Below are 21689 nucleotides of genomic sequence, written 5' to 3'. Positions count from 1 at the left end.
TCACTGTCACTCACAATCACTGTCACTCACAATCACTGTCACTCACACTCACTGTCACTCACAATCACTGTCACTCACAATCACTGTCACTCACAATCACTGTCACTCACAATCACTGTCACTCACAATCACTGTCACTTACACTCACTGTCACTCACAATCACTGTCACTCACAATCACTGTCACTCACAATCACTGTCACTCACACTCACTGTCACTCACAATCACTGTCACTCACACTCACTGTCACTCACAATTACTGTCACTCACACTCACTGTCACTCACACTCACTGTCACTCACACTCACTGTCACTCACAATCACTGTCACTCACAATCACTGTCACTCACACTCACTGTCACTCACACTCACTGTCACTCGCTCTCACTCGCAATCACTGTCACTCACACTCACTGTCACTCACACTCACTGTCACTCACACTCACTGTCACTCACTGTCACTCACACTCACTGTCACTCACACTCACTGTCACTCACAATCACTGTCACTCACACTCACTGTCACTCACAATCACTGTCACTCACAATCACTGTCACTCACAATCACTGTCACTCACAATCACTGTCACTCACACTCACTGTCACTCACACTCACTGTCACTCACAATCACTGTCACTCACAATCACTGTCACTCACAATCACTGTCACTCACAATCACTGTCACTCACACTCACTGTCACTCACAATTACTGTCACTCACACTCACTGTCACTCACACTCACTGTCACTCACACTCACTGTCACTCACACTCACTGTCACTCACACTCACTGTCACTCACAATCACTGTCACTCACACTCACTGTCACTCACACTCACTGTCACTCACACTCACTGTCACTCACACTCACTGTCACTCACAATCACTGTCACTCACAATCACTGTCACTCACAATCACTGTCACTCACACTCACTGTCACTCACACTCACTGTCACTCACAATCACTGTCACTCACTCACTGTCACTCACACTCACTGTCACTCACACTCACTGTCACTCACACTCACTGTCACTCAAAATCACTGTCACTCACACTCACTGTCACTCACACTCACTGTCACTCACACTCACTGTCACTCACACTCACTGTCACTCACAATCACTGTCACTCACAATCACTGTCACTCACACTCACTGTCACTCACAATCACTGTCACTCACAATCACTGTCACTCACACTCACTGTCACTCACACTCACTGTCACTCACACTCACTGTCACTCACAATCACTGTCACTCACAATCACTGTCACTCACACTCACTGTCACTCACACTCACTGTCACTCACACTCACTGTCACTCACACTCACTGTCACTCACAATCACTGTCACTCACACTCACTGTCACTCACACTCACTGTCACTCACACTCACTGTCACTCACACTCACTGTCACTCACAATCACTGTCACTCACACTCACTGTCACTCACACTCACTGTCACTCACACTCACTGTCACTCACACTCACTGTCACTCACAATCACTGTCACTCACACTCACTGTCACTCACACTCACTGTCACTCACACTCACTGTCACTCACACTCACTGTCACTCACAATCACTGTCACTCACAATCACTGTCACTCACACTCACTGTCACTCACACTCACTGTCACTCACACTCACTGTCACTCACACTCACTGTCACTCACACTCACTGTCACTCACACTCACTGTCACTCACACTCACTGTCACTCACACTCACTGTCACTCACACTCACTGTCACTCACAATCACTGTCACTCACAATCACTGTCACACTCACTGTCACTCACACTCACTGTCACTCACACTCACTGTCACTCACACTCACTGTCACTCACACTCACTGTCACTCACACTCACTGTCACTCACAATCACTGTCACTCACACTCACTGTCACTCACACTCACTGTCACTCACACTCACTGTCACTCACACTCACTGTCACTCACACTCACTGTCACTCACACTCACTGTCACTCACACTCACTGTCACTCACACTCACTGTCACTCACACTCACTGTCACTCACACTCACTCTGATTCAAACAGGAGGTCGCACACGCTTTTTCAGTTCTACCCACAGATTTTCTGTAGAATTGAGGTCAGGGCTTTGTGATGGTCACTCCAATACCTTGACTTTGTTGTCCTTAAGCCATTTTGCCACAACTTTGGAAGTATGCTTGGGGTCATTGTTCATTTGCGACCAAGCTTTAACTTCCTGACTGATGTCTTGAGGTGTTGCTTCAATATATCCACATAATGTTCCTCCTCATGATGCCATCTATTTTGTGAAGTGCACCAGTTCCTCCTGCAGCAAAGCACCCCCACAACATGATGCTGCCACCCCTGTGCTTCACAGTTGGGATGATGTTCTTCGGCTTGAAAGCCTCCCCTTTTTTCCTCCAAACACAACGATGGTCATTATGGCCAAACAGTTCTATTTTTGTTTCATCAGACCAGAGGACATTTCTCCAAAAAGAACAATCTTTGTCGCCATGTGCAGTTGCAAACCGTAGTCAAATTTTTTTATGGTGGTTTTGGAGCAGTGGATTCTTCCTTGTTGAGCGGACTTTCAGGTTATGTTGATATAGGACCCATTTTACTGTGGATATAGATACTTTTGTACCTGTTTCCTCCAGCATCTTTGCAAGGTTGTTTTGCACTTTTCGCACCAAAGTACATTTTAAAGTGGAAATACCAAACTTTACATGCCTTTTTAAACCTCGATTTCACTACAAGTTTGCATTTTCTGCTGTGCAACAACAGGATGACCAAATTAAGATAGAGCATCTGTACCTATTCAACCCCCCCCCCTTCCATTCAACACAATTATCCTCGACAAATATAGACTTTCAGTGCAGATGTTGAATGAATCCTAATTTGCTTTGAGGGTGATTTAGGTACGCATGATGAAATGGAGCATAAAGGACAATTAGATGAGAGGAGAGATCAACCCCCTCTCCCCTCATGAGGAGAGGAGAGGAGAGGAGAGGAGGGGAGAGGAGGAGGAGAGGAGAGGAGAGGAGAGGAGAGGAGAGGAGAGGAGAGGAGAGGAGAGAGGAGAGATCAACCCCCCCCCATGAGGAGAGGAGAGGAGGGAGGAGAGGAGAGATCAACCCCCCCCCCTCATGAGGAGAGGAGAGGAGGGGAGAGGAGAGATCAACCCCCCCCCCCATGAGGAGAGGAGAGGAGAGGAGGGGAGAGGAGAGGAGAGATCAACCCCCCCCCTCATGAGGAGAGGAGAGGAGAGGAGAGGAGAGGAGAGGAGAGGAGAGGAGAGGAGAGGAGAGGAGAGGAGAGGAGAGGAGAGGAGAGGAGAGGAGAGGAGAGGAGAGGAGAGGAGAGGAGAGGAGAGGAGAGGAGAGATCAACCCCCCCCTCATGAGGAGAGGAGAGGAGGAGAGGAGAGGAGAGGAGAGGAGAGGAGAGGAGAGGAGAGGAGAGGAGAGGAGAGGAGAGGAGAGGAGAGGAGAGGAGAGGAGAGATCACCCCCCCCCCCTCATGAGGAGAGGAGAGATCAACCCCCCCCTCATGAGGAGAGGAGAGGAGACGAGAGGAGAGATCACCCCCCTCATGAGGAGAGGAGACAAGAGGAGAGATCAACCCCCCTTCCTCCCCATGAGGAGAGGAGAGGAGAGGAGGAGAGGAGAGGAGAGGAGAGGAGAGGAGAGGAGAGGAGAGGAGAGGAGAGGAGAGGAGAGGAGAGGAGAGGAGAGGAGAGGAGAGGAGAGGAGAGGAGAGATCACCCCCCCCCCTCCTCCCCATGAGGAGAGGTAGAGGAGACGAGAGGAGAGGAGAGGAGGGGAGAGGAGAGGAGAGATCAACCCCCGCCCCCTCCCCATCTCTACTCTGAAGTACTGACACTGTCAAATATAAAGAGAATCTACCCAGGACTGTCACTCATTCTCCTGGAGCATGATTCTAGATTGATAGATATAGAATCTATGAAATACCTTCTGGGACATTCATTCTTGTTCCATGTTCTATGATCAACAATGGGATATGCATTAGTAAATTATTATTGTGTCTGAACACAATATTGTATTTTAGTAGTACATTCTGAAAATGAAGCTGATTTCCTATTCGATGTTGCTTGGTTCTTTCTTTGACAGTTTGTTATTCTGATCTTTTATTCTCAGGAAGATGTAGCTCTCCAACAGTCTGACAATTACACAGCAAGGCCCTGGAGAGAGAGTGAGGGAGAGTGAGAGAGAGAGAGAGAGAGAACGAGATGACGAGAGAGAGAGAGAGAGAGAGAGAGAGAGAGAGAGAGAGAGAGAGAGAGAGAGAGAGAGAGAGAGAGAGAGAGAGTAGTAGAGAGAGAGAGAGAGAGAGAGAATGAGACAACGAGAGCTTGAGAGAGAGAGAGAGAGAGAGAGAGAGAGAGAGAGAGAGAGAGAGAGAGAGAGAAAGAACGAGAGAGAGAGAGAAAGAACGAGACAACGAGAGAGAGTGAGGGAGAGAGAGAGAGAGGACGAGACTACGAGAGAGAGTGAGGGAGAGAGAGAGAGAGAGAGAGAGAGAGAGTGAGAGTGAAAGAGAGAAGAGAAAGAGAAAGAACGAGAGAGAGAGAGAACGAGAGAGAGAGAGAGAGAGAAGGAACGAGAGAGAGAGAGGGAACGAGACAACGAGAGAGAGAGAACGAGAGAGAGAAAACTCTCTACCAGCTCTTCTTATTCTCATGTTGTTTTGAATCATTCAACTACCTTACACCGGTTACCGACCTACCATTCAGTTACCTACCTACCATTCAGTTACCTACCATTCGGTTACCGACCTACCTATATTTTATTTGCACCGATCATATTGATTGCTATATATTGTGGATTGGTATTGTATAATGGAGTAATTTCTTACTAAGAAAACTGGTTACAAATAGGAGGTACTTATCCTATCCCATACCTGTCAATCATCCTTATCAATAAAATAACAAATACTTATGCTATCCCATACCTGTTAATCATCCTTATCAATAGCATAACGAATACTTATCCTATCCCACACCTGTCAATCATCCTTATCAATAGCATAACAAATATTTATCCTATCCCATACCTGTCAATCATCCTTATCAATAGCATAACAAATTATTATCAATAGCATAACAAATACTTATCCTATCCCATACCTGTCAATCATCCTTATCAATAGCATAACAAATACTTATCCTATCCCATACCTGTCAATCATCCTTATCAATAGCATAACAAATACTGATCCTATCCCATACCTGTCAATCATCCTCATCAATAGCATAACAAATACTTATCCTATCCCATACCTGTCAATCATTCTTATCAATAGCATAACAAATTATTATCAATAGCATAACAAATACTTATCCTAAGAATACCTGTCAATCATCCTTATCAATAGCATAACAAATACTTATCCTATCCCATACCTGTCAATCATCCTTATCAATAGCATAACAAATACTTATCCTATCCCATACCTGTCAATCATCCTTATCAATAGCATAACAAATACTGATCCTATCCCATACCTGTCAATCATCCTCATCAATAGCATAACAAATACTTATCCTATCCCATACCTGTCAATCATCCTTATCAATAGCATAACAAATTATTATCAATAGCATAACAAATACTTATCCTATCCCATACCTGTCAATCATCCTTATCAATAGCATAACAAATACTTATCCTATCCCATACCTGTCAATCATCCTTATCAATAGCATAACAAATACTTATCCTATCCCATACCTGTCAATCATCCTTATCAATAGCATAACAAATACTGATCCTATCCCATACCTGTCAATCATCCTCATCAATAGCATAACAAATACTTATCCTATCCAATACCTGTCAATCATTCTTATCAATAGCATAACAAATACTTATCCTATCCCATACCTGTCAATCATCCTTATCAATAGCATAACAAATACTTATCCTATCCCATACCTGTCAATCATCCTTATCAATAGCATAACAAATACTTAACCTATCCCATACCTGTCAATCATCCTTATCAATAGCATAACAAATACTTATCCTATCCCATACCTGTCAATCATCCTTATCAATAGCATAACAAATTATTATCAATAGCATAACAAATACTTATCCTATCCCATACCTGTCAATCATCCTTATCAATAGCATAACAAATACTTATCCTATCCCATACCTGTCAATCATCCTTATCAATAGCATAACAAATACTTTTCCTATCCCATACCTGTCAATCATCATTATCAATAGCATAACAAATATTCATCCTATCCCATACCTGTCAATCATCCTTATCAATAGCATAACAAATACTTATCCTATCCCATACCTGTCAATCATCCTTATCAATAGCATAACAAATACTTATCCTATCCCATACCTGTCAATCATCCTTATCAATAGCATAACAAATACTTTTCCTATCCCATACCTGTCAATCATCATTATCAATAGCATAACAAATATGTATCCTATCCCATACCTGTCAATCATACTTATCAATAGCATAACAAATACTTTTCCTATCCCATACCTGTCAGTCATCCTTATCAATAGCATAACAAATACTTATCCTATCCAATACCTGTCAATCATCCTTATCAATAGCATAACACATACTTATCCTATCCCATACCTGTCAATCATCCTTATCAATAGCATAACACATACTTATCCTATCCCATACCTGTCAATTACACACACACACACCACCCTACCTACCCTGTCAGGGTCCTCTATGTCGACTGCGCAGACAGAGGTCAGCTCACTGACACACACACACACACACACACACACACACACACACACACACACACACACACACACACACACACACACACACACACACACACACACACACACACACACACACACACACACACACACACACACACACACACACACACACACACACACACACACACAGTCCACCCTACCTACCTCTGGCCTGTCAGGGTCCTCTATGCCGACCACGCAGACAGAGGTCAGCTCAGAGGTCAGCTCACTGACAAACACACTACATACACACACACTACACACACACACACACACACACACACACACACACACACACACAGTCCACCCCACCTACCTCTGGCCTGACAGGGTCCTCTATGCCGACCACGCAGACTGCCGTCAGCTCATTGAGGATGTCGTTCTCGTTGTCCCAGAGGGGTTCTGGGTCGCCAGGGAAGTCACGGTACGCCACGCAGATGGTCCGCAGCCCGTCACACGCCATCGGCTCGATCACCTTCTTCACCATCTCGTCCTTGTCCCGGGGACGGAACACCCGCGGCTCACCTTCCTGGTTCAGGATCTTAGTGCACCTGGGGGGGGGGGCAGAGGATAGAGGTCAGGGGTCAGAGGTTAGAGATCAAGGCCTTGGTAGTCTCATTCTTAGTACCACTATACCAAAGGGCTAAAGCCTTGAGGAGATCAGTGATGAACATCCTAAATCACCCATCAATCCCCCAAAATCAAGCTGTAGTTCCTGTAGGCCCTCTGAGAACGATCTGAGAGAATCTTATCTAAGATCTCTACAGGTGACTAGGAGGTAGAAGCTAGGGGTTTCTTTCCTTTCTGGATCGGGTGCCGGAAACTGAAGTTGGAACCAAGATCCATCATGGACTCCATCATAGCCTCTACGGCATCAGACCTAGCTGTAAAACCACTCACTTCTTGAGGACGATCTCGGAGGCTCCTTTGCTGTACATCCTGAAGGAGCCGTCTGGTAGTTTGATGACCGTGGACATGGACTTCCTGACCGAGTTAAAGGTGTACACCTGGTAGAATTAATGATTAGAATTCTCAATTAGAATTCAGAATTAGAATAATTGGAATTCAAAAATATAACAACTTTATCGTTCACACAATGGGGAAATGTTTCTATGGCTTCGTTACACGATGATTGACATAAAGAATAACATGAGAACACCACCATCGTCGTCATCATCATCATCATCACGACAGAAAAAAAGAGAACTACAATGATAAAGGTGTGTAGACCTTGTAGAGTTTCTCCTCTGGGATCTGGTTGCGGACGGGTTGGTAGTCTCTCTTCAGGTCCAGCACCAGGCCAAGCAGGCCACACTCTGTCTTGTTGCCCACCTGCATGGGCAGACCACCCTCCTTGGTGGCAGGCTGGGGAGATGGAGAGACAGCCAACAGCTTCAGATACACACGTCTCAATTTACATCAACAACAGGAAGTAGGAAGGAAGTCTTGTACTCAGCTGGCCCCTCCACAGACTTTGTGTTAATCCCTCTACAACAAAGTTTGCTTAGTGTCCAACAAGCTTTCTCTGGCCTTAACCTTGTTCTGAACACCTCCAAAACAAAGGTCATGTGGTTTGGTAAGAAGAATGACCCTCTCCCCACAGATGTGATTACTACCTCTGAGGGTTTAGAGCTTGAGGTAGTCACCTCACACAAGTACTTGTGAGTATGGCTAGACTCTCAGCACATACAGTATCAAAGCTGCAAGCTAAAGTTAAATCTCGACTTGGTTTCCTCTATCACAATTTCTCCTCTTTCACCACAGCTTCCAAGCTAACAATTTTTCACCCCAGCTGCCAAACTAACCTTGATGACCATCCTACCCATGATTACAGAGACATAATTCATAGATCAGCAGGTAAGGGTGCTCTCGAGCAGTGAGATGTTTTTTTATCATTCGGCCATCAGACTTTCCACCAATGCTCCTTATAGGACACATCACTGCACTCTATACTACTCTGTAAACTGGTCATCTCTGTATACCTGTTGTAAGACCCACTGGTTGATGCTTATTGATAAAACCCTCTTAGGCCTCACTCCCCCCTATCTGAGATATCTACTGCAGCCCTCATCCTCCACATACAACACCCGTTCTGCCAGTCACATTCTGTTAAAGGTCCCCAAAGCCCACACATCCCTGGGTCACTCCTCTTTTCAGTTCGCTGCAGCTAGCGACTGGAACGAGCTGCAACAAACACTCAAACTGGACAGTTTTATCTCCATCTATTTATTCAAAGACTCAATCATGGACACTCTTACTGTGTGATGTATTGTTGTCTCTACCTTCGTGCCCTTTGTGCCGTTGTCTGTGCCCAATAATGTTTGTACCATGTTGTTGCCATGTTGTGTTGCTACCATGTTGCTGCCATGTTTTGTTGCTACCATGTTGCTGCCATGTTGTGTTGCTACCATGTTGTGTTGCTACCATGTTGTGTTGCTACCATGTTGTTGCCATGTTGTGTTGTCATGTGTTGCTGCCATGCTATGTTGTTGTCTTCGGTCTCTCTTTATGTAGTGTTGTGTTGTCTCTCTTTATGTAGTGTTGTGTTGTCTTAGGTCTCTCTTTATGTAGTGTAGTCTTAGGTCTCTCTTTATGTAGTGTAGTGTTGTCTCTCTTTATGTAGTGTAGTGTTGTCTCTCTTTATGTAGTGTTGTGTTGTGTTGTCTCTCTTTATGTAGTGTTGTGTTGTCTCTCTTTATGTAGTGTTGTGTTGTCTCTCTTTATGTAGTGTTGTGTTGTCTTAGGTCTCTCTTTATGTAGTGTTGTGTTGTCTTAGGTCTCTCTTTATGTAGTGTTGTCTTAGGTCTCTCTTTATGTAGTGTTGTCTTAGGTCTCTCTTTATGTAGTGTTGTGTTGTCTTAGGTCTCTCTTTATGTAGTGTTGTCTTAGGTCTCTCTTTATGTAGTGTAGTGTTGTCTTAGGTCTCTCTTTATGTTGTCTTTATGTAGTGTTGTGTTGTCTTAGGTCTCTCTTTATGTAGTGTTGTCTTAGGTCTCTCTTTATGTAGTGTTGTGTTGTCTTAGGTCTCTCTTTATGTAGTGTTGTGTTGTCTTAGGTCTCTCTTTATGTAGTGTAGTGTTGTCTTAGGTCTCTCTTTATGTTGTCTTTATGTAGTGTAGTCTTAGGTCTCTCTTTATGTAGTGTTGTCTTGTCTTAGGTCTCTCTTTATGTAGTGTTGTGTTGTCTGTCGTGATGTGTGTTTTCTATATTTATATATATATATATGTTGTATATATGTATGTCTCTCTTTATGTAGTGTTGTGTTGTCTCAGGTCTATATTTATGTAGTGTTATGTTGTATATATATTGTGTTGTTTTTTTTATCCCAGGCCTGTAGTGTTTTGCCTTTTGGTAGGCCGTCATTGTCAATAAGAATTATACTGTGGGTATATGGTTGATATACTGTGGGTATACGGTTGATATACTGGGTATACGGTTGATATACTGTGGGTATACGGTTGATATACTGGGTATACGGTTGATATACTGTGGGTATACGGTTGATATACTGTGGGTATACGGTTGATATACTGTGGGTATACGGTTGATATACTATGGGTATACGGTTGATATACTGTGGGTATACGGTTGATATACTGTGGGTATACGGTTGATATACTGTGGGTATACTGTTGATATACTGTGGGTATACGGTTGATATACTGTGGGTATACGGTTGATATACTGTGGGTATACGGTTGATATACTGTTTATACGGTTGATATACTGGGTCTCGGTTGATTACTGTGGGTATGTGTTGATATACTATGGGTATACGGTTGATATACTGTGGGTATGTGTTGTTGATATACTGTCTTTATACGGTTGATATACTGTGGGTATACGGTTGATATACTATGGGTATGTGTTGTATACTGGGTATACGGTTGTATACTGTCTACGGTTGATATACTGTGGGTATACTGTTGATATACTGTGGGTATACGGTTGATATACTGTGGGTATACGGTTGATATACTATGGGTTACGGTTGATATACTGTATACGGTTGATATACTCTTTATACGGTTGATATACTGTGGGTATACGGTTGATATACTGTGGGTATAAGGTTGATATACTTGGGTATACGGTTGATATACTGTGGGTACGGTTGATATACTGTGGGTATACGGTTGATATACTGTATGTTGTGTTGTATACTGGGTCTACGGTTGATATACTATGGGTAGTCTTGTGTTGTATACTGTGGGTCTACGGTTGATATACTGGGTATACGGTTGATATACTGGGTATACGGTTGATATACTGGGTTACGGTTGATATACTGTGTATGGTTGATATACTATGGGTCTACGGTTGATATACTGTGGGTTGTGTTGTATACTGGGTCTACGGTTGATATACTGTGTTGTTGATATACTATGGGTATACGGTTGATATACTGTGGGTTGTGTTGATATACTGGGTATACGGTTGATATACTATGGGTATACGGTTGATATACTGTGGGTATACGGTTGATTACTGTAGTACGGTTGATATACTGGGTATACGGTTTATACTGTGTTGTGTTGATATACTATGGGTATACGGTTGATATACTGTGTATGTGTTGTATACTGGGTATACGGTTTATACTATGGGTATGTGTTGTCTGTGGGTATACGGTTGATATAGTGTTGTGTTGATATACAGGTATACGGTTGATATACTGTGGGTATACGTGTTGATATACTGGGTATACGGTTGATATACTATGGGTATACGGTTGATATACTGTGGGTATACGGTTGATATACTGGGTATACGTGTTGTATACTGGGTATACGGTTGATATACTGGGTATGGTTGATATACTATGGGTATCGGTTCTTATACTGTAGGTTGTGTTGATATACTGTGGGTATCGGTTGATATACTGTGGGTTGTGTTGATATACTGTGGGTATACGGTTGATATACTATGGGTATGTGTTGATATACTATGGGTATACGGTTGATATACTTATACGGTTGATATTGTGGGTTACGGTTGATATACTGGGTATACGGTTGATATACTGTGTTGTGTTGATATACTGTATACGGTTGATATACTATGGGTATATGGTTGATATACTGGGTATACGGTTGATATACTGTGGGTATACGGTTGATATACTGTGGGTATACGGTTGATATACTGGGTATACGGTTGATATACTGTGGGTATACGGTTGATATACTGTGGGTATACGGTTGATATACTATGGGTATACGGTTGATATACTGGGTATACGGTTGATATACTGTGGGTATACGGTTGATATACTGTGGGTATACGGTTGATATAGGAACGGTTGATATACTGGGTATACGGTTGATATACTGGGTATACGGTTGATATACTGTGGGTATACGGTTGATATACTGGGTATACGGTTGATATACTGGGTATACGGTTGATATACTGTGGGTATACTGTTGATATACTATGGGTATACGGTTGATATACTGTGGGTATACGGTTGATATACTATGGGTATACGGTTGATATACTGGGTATACGGTTGATATACTGTGGGTATACGGTTGATATACTGGGTATACGGTTGATATACTGTGGGTATACGGTTGATATACTGGGTATACGGTTGATATACTGGGTATACGGTTGATATACTGTGGGTATACGGTTGATATACTGTGGGTATACGGTTGATATACTGGGTATACGGTTAATATACTGTGGGTATACGGTTGATATACTGGGTATACGGTTGATATACTGGGTATACGGTTGATATACTGGGTATACGGTTGATATACTGGGTATACGGTTGATATACTATGGGTATACGGTTGATATACTGGGTATACGGTTGATATACTGTGGGTATACGGTTGATATACTATGGGTATACGGTTGATATACTGTGGGTATACGGTTGATATACTGGGTATACGGTTGATATACTGTGGGTATACGGTTGATATACTGTGGGTATACGGTTGATATACTGGGTATACGGTTGATATACTGGGTATACGGTTGATATACTGGGTATACGGTTGATATACTGTGGGTATACGGTTGATATACTGTGGGTATACGGTTGATATACTATGGGTATACGGTTGATATACTATGGGTATACGGTTGATATACTGGGTATACGGTTGATATACTATGGGTATACGGTTGATATACTGTGGGTATACGGTTGATATACTATGGGTATACGGTTGATATACTGGGTATACGGTTGATATACTATGGGTATACGGTTGATATACTGGGTATACGGTTGATATACTGGGTATACGGTTGATATACTGTGGGTATACGGTTGATATACTGTGGGTATACGGTTGATATACTGGGTATACGGTTGATATACTGTGGGTATACGGTTGATATACTGGGTATACGGTTGATATACTGTGGGTATACGGTTAATATACTGGGTATACGGTTGATATACTGTGGGTATACGGTTGATATACTGTGGGTATACGGTTGATATACTGGGTATACGGTTGATATACTGGGTATACGGTTGATATACTGGGTATACGGTTGATATACTGGGTATACGGTTGATATACTGTGGGTATACGGTTGATATACTATGGGTATACGGTTGATATACTGTGGGTATACGGTTGATATACTATGGGTATACGGTTGATATACTGGGTATACGGTTGATATACTGGGTATACGGTTGATATACTGGGTATACGGTTGATATACTGTTGATATACTGTGGGTATATGGTTGATATACTGGGTATACGGTTGATATACTGGGTATACGGTTGATATACTGTTGATATACTATGGGTATACGGTTGATATACTGGGAATGAACACTAACAATGTACAGTATCAGTATGAATTTATCTGTGGAGAAATGAACAGAGTGAAATACTATATAGTTCAGTGATTTATAGTGTCCAGCGAGTCAGAGGTGGCCTAATGCGTTGTGCAGCATAGACGGTATAGTATTTTAGTCTCTATGGGCTAGATTGGCGAGGGCCACAGACCTTTTCAGGTGACGGGAGGATTTGATCATTATTACCCTGAACAATCTGTCAGAGGTTAATTTTGGGAGGGGGGGGGGGGGTGACCACGATGGGAGGGATCGGCGATAATCTTTCCTGCATGCTTCCTTGCCCTGGAGTCGTGTAGGCCCACGTTGGAGAAGCAGGTGGCAGCCGATGAACCTCTCTGCAGACCGGACAATGTGTTGCAGTTTAACCTCACAGACCCAAACTAGACGGTAATGGAGAAAGTGAGGATGGACTCAAAACGATTCATGAGTCAAACCGGATCAGGGAGTTGGGACTGGGAGATGTAGTTTTTCCAGCTGCCATATGTAGTACATCGTCTGGTGAGCCTTCTGGGTGACCGCTGGGATGTTGTCCTCCCACTAGAGGTTGGGATGTTGTCCTCCCACTAGAGGCTGTGATGCTGTGATGTTGTCCTCCCACTAGAGGCTGAGATGTTGTTCTCCCTCTAGAGGCTGTGATGTTGATCTCCCACTACAGGCTGGGATGTTGTCCTCCCACTAGAGGCTAGGATGTTGTCCTCCCACTAGAGGTTGGGGTGTTGTCCTCCCGCTAGAGGCTGGGATGTTGTCCTCCCTCAAGAGACTGGGATGTTGTCCTCCCACTAGAGGCTGGGATGTTGTCCTCCCACTAGAGGCTGGGATGTTGTACTCCCTCTAGAGGCTGAGATGTTGTCCTCCCACTAGAGGCTGTGATGTTGTCCTCCCACTAGAGGCTGTGATGTTGTCCTCCCTCTAGAGGCTGGGATGTTGTCCTCACTCTAGAGGCTGGGATGTTGTCCTCTCTCTAGAGGCTGGGATGTTGTCCTCACTCTAGAGACTGTGATGTTGTCCTCCCACTAGACGCTGGGATGCTGTCCTCCCACTAGAGGCTGGAATTTTGTCCTCCCACTAGAGGCTGGAATGTTGTCCTCCCTCTAGAGGCTGAGATGTTCTCCTCCCACTAGAGGCTGGGATGTTGTCCTCCCTCTAGTGGCTGGGAGGTTGTCCTCCCTCTAGAGGCTGGGATGTTGTCCTCCCACTAGAGGCTGGGATGTTGTCCTCCCACTAGAGGATGGGATGTTGTCCTCCCTCTAGAGGCTGGGATGTTGTCCTCCCTCTAGAGGCTGGGATGTTGTCCTCCCTCTAGAGCCTGAGATTTTGTCCTCCCACTAGAGGCTGGGATGTTGTCCTCCCACTAGAGGCTGGGATGTTGTCCTCCCACTAGAGGCTGGGATGTTTTCCTCCCACTAGAGGCTGGGATGTTGTCCTCCCTCTAGAGGCTGAGATGTTGTCCTCCCTCTAGAGGCTGGGATGTTGTCCTCCCACTAGAGGCTGTGATGTTGTCCTCCTCTAGAGGCTGAGATGTTGTCCTCACTCTAGAGACTGGGATGTTGTCCTCACTCTAGAGACTGTGATGTTGTCCTCCCACTAGACGCTGGGATGTTGTCCTCCCACTAGAGGCTGGAATGTTGTCCTCCCTCTAGAGGCTGAGATGTTCTCCTCCCACTAGAGGCTGGGATGTTGTCCTCCCTCTAGTGGCTGGGAGGTTGTCCTCCCTCTAGAGGCTGGGATGTTGTCCTCCCACTAGAGGCTGGGATGTTGTCCTCCCACTAGAGGATGGGATGTTGTCCTCCCTCTAGAGGCTGGGATGTTGTCCTCCCTCTAGAGCCTGAGATTTTGTCCTCCCACTAGAGGCTGGGATGTTGTACTCCCTCTAGAAGCTGGGATGTTGTACTCCCTCTAGAAGCTGGGATGTTGTCCTCCCACTAGAGGCTGGGATGTTGTCCTCCCACTAGAGGCTGGGATGTTTTCCTCCCACTAGAGGCTGGGATGTTGTCCTCCCTCTAGAGGCTGAGATGTTGTCCTCCCTCTAGAGGCTGGGATGTTGTCCTCCCACTAGAGGCTGTGATGTTGTCCTCCCTCTAGAGGCTGAGATGTTGTCCTCACTCTAGAGACTGGGATGTTGTCCTCACTCTAGAGACTGTGATGTTGTCCTCCCACTAGACGCTGGGATGTTGTCCTCCCACTAGAGGCTGGAATGTTGTCCTCCCACTAGAGGCTGGAATGTTGTCCTCACTCTAGAGACTGTGATGTTGTCCTCCCACTAGACGCTGGGATGTTGTCCTCCCACTAGAGGCTGTGATGTTGTCCTCCCTCTAGAGGCTGAGATGTTGTCCTCACTCTAGAGACTGGGATGTTGTCCTCACTCTAGAGACTTTGATGTTGTCCTCCCACTAGAGGCTGGGATGTTGTCCTCCCACTAGAGGATGGGATGTTGTCCTCCCTCTAGAGGCTGGGATGTTGTCCTCCCTCTAGAGCCTGAGATTTTGTCCTCCCACTAGAGGCTGGGATGTTGTACTCCCTCTAGAAGCTGGGATGTTGTCCTCCCACTAGAGGCTGGGATGTTGTCCTCCCACTAGAGGCTGGGATGTTTTCCTCCCACTAGAGGCTGGGATGTTGTCCTCCCTCTAGAGGCTGAGATGTTGTCCTCCCACTAGAGGCTGGGATGTTTTCCTCCCACTAGAGGCTGGGATGTTGTCCTCCCTCTAGAGGCTGAGATGTTGTCCTCCCTCTAGAGGCTGGGATGTTGTCCTCCCACTAGAGGCTGTGATGTTGTCCTCCCTCTAGAGGCTGAGTTGTTGTCCTCACTCTAGAGACTGGGATGTTGTCCTCACTCTAGAGACTGTGATGTTGTCCTCCCACTAGACGCTGGGATGTTGTCCTCCCACTAGAAGCTGGAATGTTGTCCTCCCACTAGAGGCTGGAATGTTGTCCTCACTCTAGAGACTGTGATGTTGTCCTCCCACTAGACGCTGGGATGTTGTCCTCCCACTAGAGGCTGTGATGTTGTCCTCCCTCTAGAGGCTGAGATGTTGTCCTCACTCTAGAGACTGGGATGTTGTCTTCACTCTAGAGACTGTGATGTTGTCCTCCCACTAGACGCTGGGATGCTGTCCTCCCACTAGAGGCTGGAATTTTGTCCTCCCACTAGAGGCTGGAATGTTGTCCTCACTCTAGAGACTGTGATGTTGTCCTCCCACTAGAGGCTGGGATGTTGTCCTCCCACTAGAGGCTGGGATGTTGTCCTCCCACTAGAGGCTGGAATGTTGTCCTCCCTCTAGAGGATGGGATGTTGTCCCCCCTCAAGAGGCTGGGATGTTGTCCTCCCTCAAGAGGCTGGGATGTTGTCCTCCCACTAGACGCTTTGATGTTGTCCTCCCACTGCAGGCTGTGATGTTGTCCTCCCACTAGAGGCTGTGATGTTGTCCTCCAACTAGAGGCTGTGATGTTGTCCTCCAACTAGAAGCTGTGATGTTGTCCTCCCACTAGAGGCTGTGATGTTGTCCTCCCACTAGAGGCTGTGATGTTGTCCTCCCAATAGAGGCTGGGATGTTGTCCTCCCTCAAGAGACTGGGATGTTGTCCTCCCTCAAGAGGCTGGGATGTTGTCCTCCCACTAGAGGCTGGGATGTTGTCCTCCCACTAGAGGCTGGGATGTTGTCCTCCCACTAGAGGCTGGAATGTTGTCCTCCCTCTAGAGGATGGGATGTTGTCCCCCCTCAAGAGGCTGGGATGTTGTCCTCCCTCAAGAGGCTGGGATGTTGTCCTCCCACTAGACGCTTTGATGTTGTCCTCCCACTGCAGGCTGTGATGTTGTCCTCCCACTAGAGGCTGTGATGTTGTCCTCCAACTAGAGGCTGTGATGTTGTCCTCCAACTAGAGGCTGTGATGTTGTCCTCCCACTAGAGGCTGTGATGTTGTCCTCCCACTAGAGGCTGTGATGTTGTCCTCCCAATAGAGGCTGGGATGTTGTCCTCCCTCAAGAGACTGGGATGTTGTCCTCCCTCAAGAGGCTGGGATGTTGTCCTCCCACTAGAGGCTGTGATGTTGTCCTCCCACTAGAGGCTGTGATGTTGTCCTCCCACTAGAGGCTGTGATGTTGTCCTCCCACTAGAGGCTGTGATGTTGTCCTCCCACTACAGGCTGTGATGTTGTCCTCCCACTAGAGGCTGGGATGTTGTCCTCCCACTAGTGGCTGGGATGGTGTCCTCCAACTAGAGGCTGCGATGTTGTCCTCCCTCTAGAGGCTGGGATGTTGTCCTCCCTCTAGAGTCTGGGATGTTGTCCTCACTCTAGAGCCTGTGAGGTTGTCCTCCCTCTAGAGCCTGAGATTTTGTCCTCCCACTAGAGGCTGGGATGTTGTGCTCCCACTAGAGGCTGAGATGTTGTCCTCCCACTAGAAGCTGTGATGTTGTCCTCCCACTACAGGCTGTGATGTTGTCCTCCCTCTAGAGTCTGGGATGTTGTCCTCACTCTAGAGCCTGTGAGGTTGTCCTCCCTCTAGAGGCTGGGATGTTGTCCTCCCTCTAGAGGCTGGGATGTTGTCCTCCCTCTAGAGGCTGGGATGTTGTCCTCACTCTAGAGGCTGGGATGTTGTCCTCCCTCTAGAGCCTGAGATTTTGTCCTCCCTCTAGAGGCTGAGATGTTGTCCTCCCACTAGAGGCTGGGATGTTGTCCTCCCTCTAGAGGCTGGGATGTTGTCCTCCCTCTAGAGGCTGGGATGTTGTCCTCCCTCTAGAGGCTGGGATGTTGTCCTCTCACTAGAGGCTGTGATGTTGTCCCCCCTCTAGAGTCTGGGATGTTGTCCTCCCTCTAGAGCCTGTGAGGTTGTCCTCCCTCTAGAGGCTGGGATGTTGTCCTCCCTCAAGAGGCTGGGATGTTGTCCTCCCTCAAGAGGCTGGGATGTTGTCCTCCCACTAGACGCTTTGATGTTGTCCTCCCTCTAGAGGCTGGGATGTTGTCCTCCCACTAGAGGCTGGGATGTTGTCCTCCCTCTAGAGGCTGGGATGTTGTCCTCACTCTAGAGCCTGAGATTTTGTCCTCCCACTAGAGGCTGGGATGTTGTCCTCCCACTAGAGGCTGGGATGTTGTCCTCCCACTAGAGGCTGGGATGTTGTCCTTCCACTAGAGGCTGGGATGTTGTCCTCCCACTAGAGGCTGGGATGTTGTCCTCCCACTAGAGGCTGGGATGTTGTCCTCCTACTAGAGGCTGGGATGTTGTCCTCTCACTAGAGGCTGGAATGTTGTCCTCCCTCTAGAGGATGGGATGTTGTCCCCCCTCAAGAGGCTGGGATGTTGTCCTCCCTCAAGAGGCTGGGATGTTGTCCTCCCACTAGACACTTTGATGTTGTCCTCCCTCTAGAGACTGGGATGTTGTACTCCCACCAGACGCTTTGATGTTGTCCTCCCTCTAGAGGCTGGGATGTTGTCCTCCCACTAGAGGCTGGGATGTTGTCCTCCCACTAGAGGCTGGGATGTTGTCCTCCCACTAGAGGCTGAGATGTTGTCCTCACTCTCCCACCTCGCCACGCCCCCCCGCGCCAGAAAAAATCGTCCCGTGGCAGAATCTAGTTGATAATCCCTGCTTTATGGTATATGGTTCAACTAAGTTTGGCAGGTAGCCTAGTGGTTAGAGTGTAGAGGTGGCAGGGTAGCCTAGTGGTTAGAGTGTAGAGGTGGCAGGGTAGCCTAGTGGTTAGGGTGTAGAGGTGGCAGGGTAGCCTAGTGGTTAGAGTGTAGAGGTGGCAGGGTAGCCTAGTGGTTAAAGTGTAGAGGTGGCAGGTAGCCTAGTGGTTAGAGTGTAGAGGTGGCAGGGTAGCCTAGTGGTTAGAGTGTAGAGGTGGCAGGTAACCTAGTGGTTAGAGCGTAGAGGTGGCAGGGTAGCCTAGTGGTTAGAGTGTAGAGGTGGCAGGGCAGCCTAGTGGTTAGAGTGTAGAGGTGGCAGGTAGCCTAGTGGTTAGAGCGCTGGGGACAGTAACCAAAAAGTTGCTGGATCAAATCCCCCGAGCTGACAAGGTAAAAAAATCTGTCGTTTTGCCCCTGAACAAGGCAGTTTAACCCACTGTTCCCCAGGTAGGCCGTCATTGTAAATAATAACTGGTTCTTAACCCGACTTGCCTAGTTAAAGTTCAGTCCTTCAGGGGTGCCTGTTGTAGGGTGTCAGGGGAACTCAAACCTAGTGACAGAGGTCATTCCACCGTACACTACATTGTCACGGTAATAGTAACAGTTTGTGGCGTATGGTTGAAGTGTAAATTCAGTCCTCGGCTGACCCCCTACCTCGACTTTTTACTCTATTGCAGGAGAAGCGGAGCTAAAATTGGTGTGGAGAAGAGAGGAGCTGGCCAGAGCTGGTCTGGGTGTGTCGGGGTAACAGCTGTCCTCTCTCTGGTCTCTCCATGGTCGCTGGAGCGTTGCTAAGGCGTCCTGTGGGTAGCAACATATGTCGAGGGGGGAGCTGGCACACTCCATTTCCTCTTAGACCTGGGTGGTGGAGGGTGAGTTTTTCACAGCTACATCTGCTCTCCTCTCTACCCTTCGTCCCTCCCACAGGTGCCACTCTCTCCTCTCTACCCCTCTTCCCCTTCCTAGGTCTCTCTCTCTCTCTCTCTTCTCTTTCCCCCTCTTCCCTCTCCTAAGTGTCTCTCTCTCTCCTCTCTCCCCCTCTTCCCTCTCCTCGGTGTCTCTCTCTCTCTCCTCTACCCCTCTTCCCTCTCCTAGGTGTCTCTCTCTCTCCTCTCTCCCCCTCTTCCCTCTCCTCGGTGTCTCTCTCTCTCCTCTCTCCCCCTCTTCCCTCTCCTAGGTGTATCTCTCTCTCTCTCTCCTCTACCCCTCTTCCCTCTCCTAGGTGTCTCTCTCTCTCCTCTCTCCCCCTCCTCCCTCTCCTCGGTGTCTCTCTCTCTCCTCTACCCCTCTTCCCTCTCCTAGGTGTCTCTCTCTCTCCCCTGTCCCCCTCTTCCCTCTCCTAGGTGTCTCTTTCTCTCCTCTCTCCCCCTCTTCCCTCTCCTAGGTGTCTCTCTCTCTCCTCTCTCCCCCTCTTCCCTCTCCTAGGTGTCTCTCTCTCTCCTCTACCCCTCTTCCCTCTCCTAGGTCTCTTTCTTTCTCCTCTCTACTTTCTCTTCTATATCTGCTTTTTAGTCTCTACCATTCCTCCCTCTCCATAGACACCACTCTCTCCTCTCTCTCCCTCTCCCTCTCCTGTGCTCTCTTCTCTCCTCTCTGTCCCTCTTCTGGGCTCCCTTCTCTCTCTCCCTCTCCTGCGCTCCCTTCTCTCTCATCTCTCCCTCTGTAGGGGAATCTATGGACAGAGGACAGACTGGGACACTGTGATGCTAGCTGTAGTATTGTACTGCAGTAAAACCAGGGATACGGACAGGGGTCAGACTGGGAGACCTTGAGGTGATAGGACAGGGGTCAGACTGGGGTCAGACTGGGAGACCCTGAGGTGATAGGACAGGGGTCAGACTGGGGTCAGACTGGGAGACCTTGAGGTGATAGGACAGGGACTGGAGGGAGACCTTGAGGTGATAGGACAGGGGTCAGACTGGGGTCAGACTGGGAGACCATGAGGTGATAGGACAGGGGTCAGACTGGGAGACCCTGAGGTGATAGGACAGGGGTCAAACTGGGAGACCCTGAGGTGATAGGACAGGGGTCAGACTGGGGTCAGACTGGGAGACCATGAGGTGATAGGACAGGGACTGGAGGGAGACCTTGAGGTGATAGGACAGGGGTCAGACTGGGGTCAGACTGGGAGACCATGAGGTGATAGGACAGGGGTCAGACTGGGAGACCCTGAGGTGATAGGACAGGGGTCAAACTGGGAGACCCTGAGGTGATAGGACAGGGGTCAGACTGGGGTCAGACTGGGAGACCATGAGGTGATAGGACAGGGGTCAAACTGGGAGACCCTGAGGTGATAGGACAGGGGTCAGACTGGGAGACCATGAGGTGATAGGACAGGGGTCAAACTGGGAGACCATGAGGTGATAGGACAGGGGTCAAACTGGGAGACCATGAGGCGATAGGACAGGGATCAGACTGAGATACCATGAGGTGATAGGGCAGGGGTCAGACTG

At 47.1% G+C, this 21689-nt stretch overlaps 1 protein-coding gene across 10 annotated transcripts in view; it reads right to left on the bottom strand.

Moving 5' to 3' along the window:
* The window catches only part of atp2b2 (ATPase plasma membrane Ca2+ transporting 2), a 352981-nt gene that overhangs the window by 45460 nt on the left and 285832 nt on the right, over positions 1–21689 (bottom strand). For all 10 annotated transcript variants that reach the window (XM_046338715.1, XM_046338752.1, XM_046338724.1 and 7 more), the window contains 3 exons: positions 8006–8140; positions 7676–7782; positions 7092–7326 (listed from right to left, as the gene is read on the bottom strand). In XM_046338715.1, the coding sequence (XP_046194671.1) occupies positions 7092–7326; positions 7676–7782; positions 8006–8140 (477 nt within the window). The remainder of the gene's footprint in view (positions 1–7091; positions 7327–7675; positions 7783–8005; positions 8141–21689) is intronic.

This window comes from Oncorhynchus gorbuscha, linkage group LG03 (assembly GCF_021184085.1).
Source record: "Oncorhynchus gorbuscha isolate QuinsamMale2020 ecotype Even-year linkage group LG03, OgorEven_v1.0, whole genome shotgun sequence".
NCBI classification, from domain to species: domain Eukaryota; kingdom Metazoa; phylum Chordata; class Actinopteri; order Salmoniformes; family Salmonidae; genus Oncorhynchus; species Oncorhynchus gorbuscha.
This window is presented reverse-complemented; position numbering and strand designations above follow the sequence as displayed.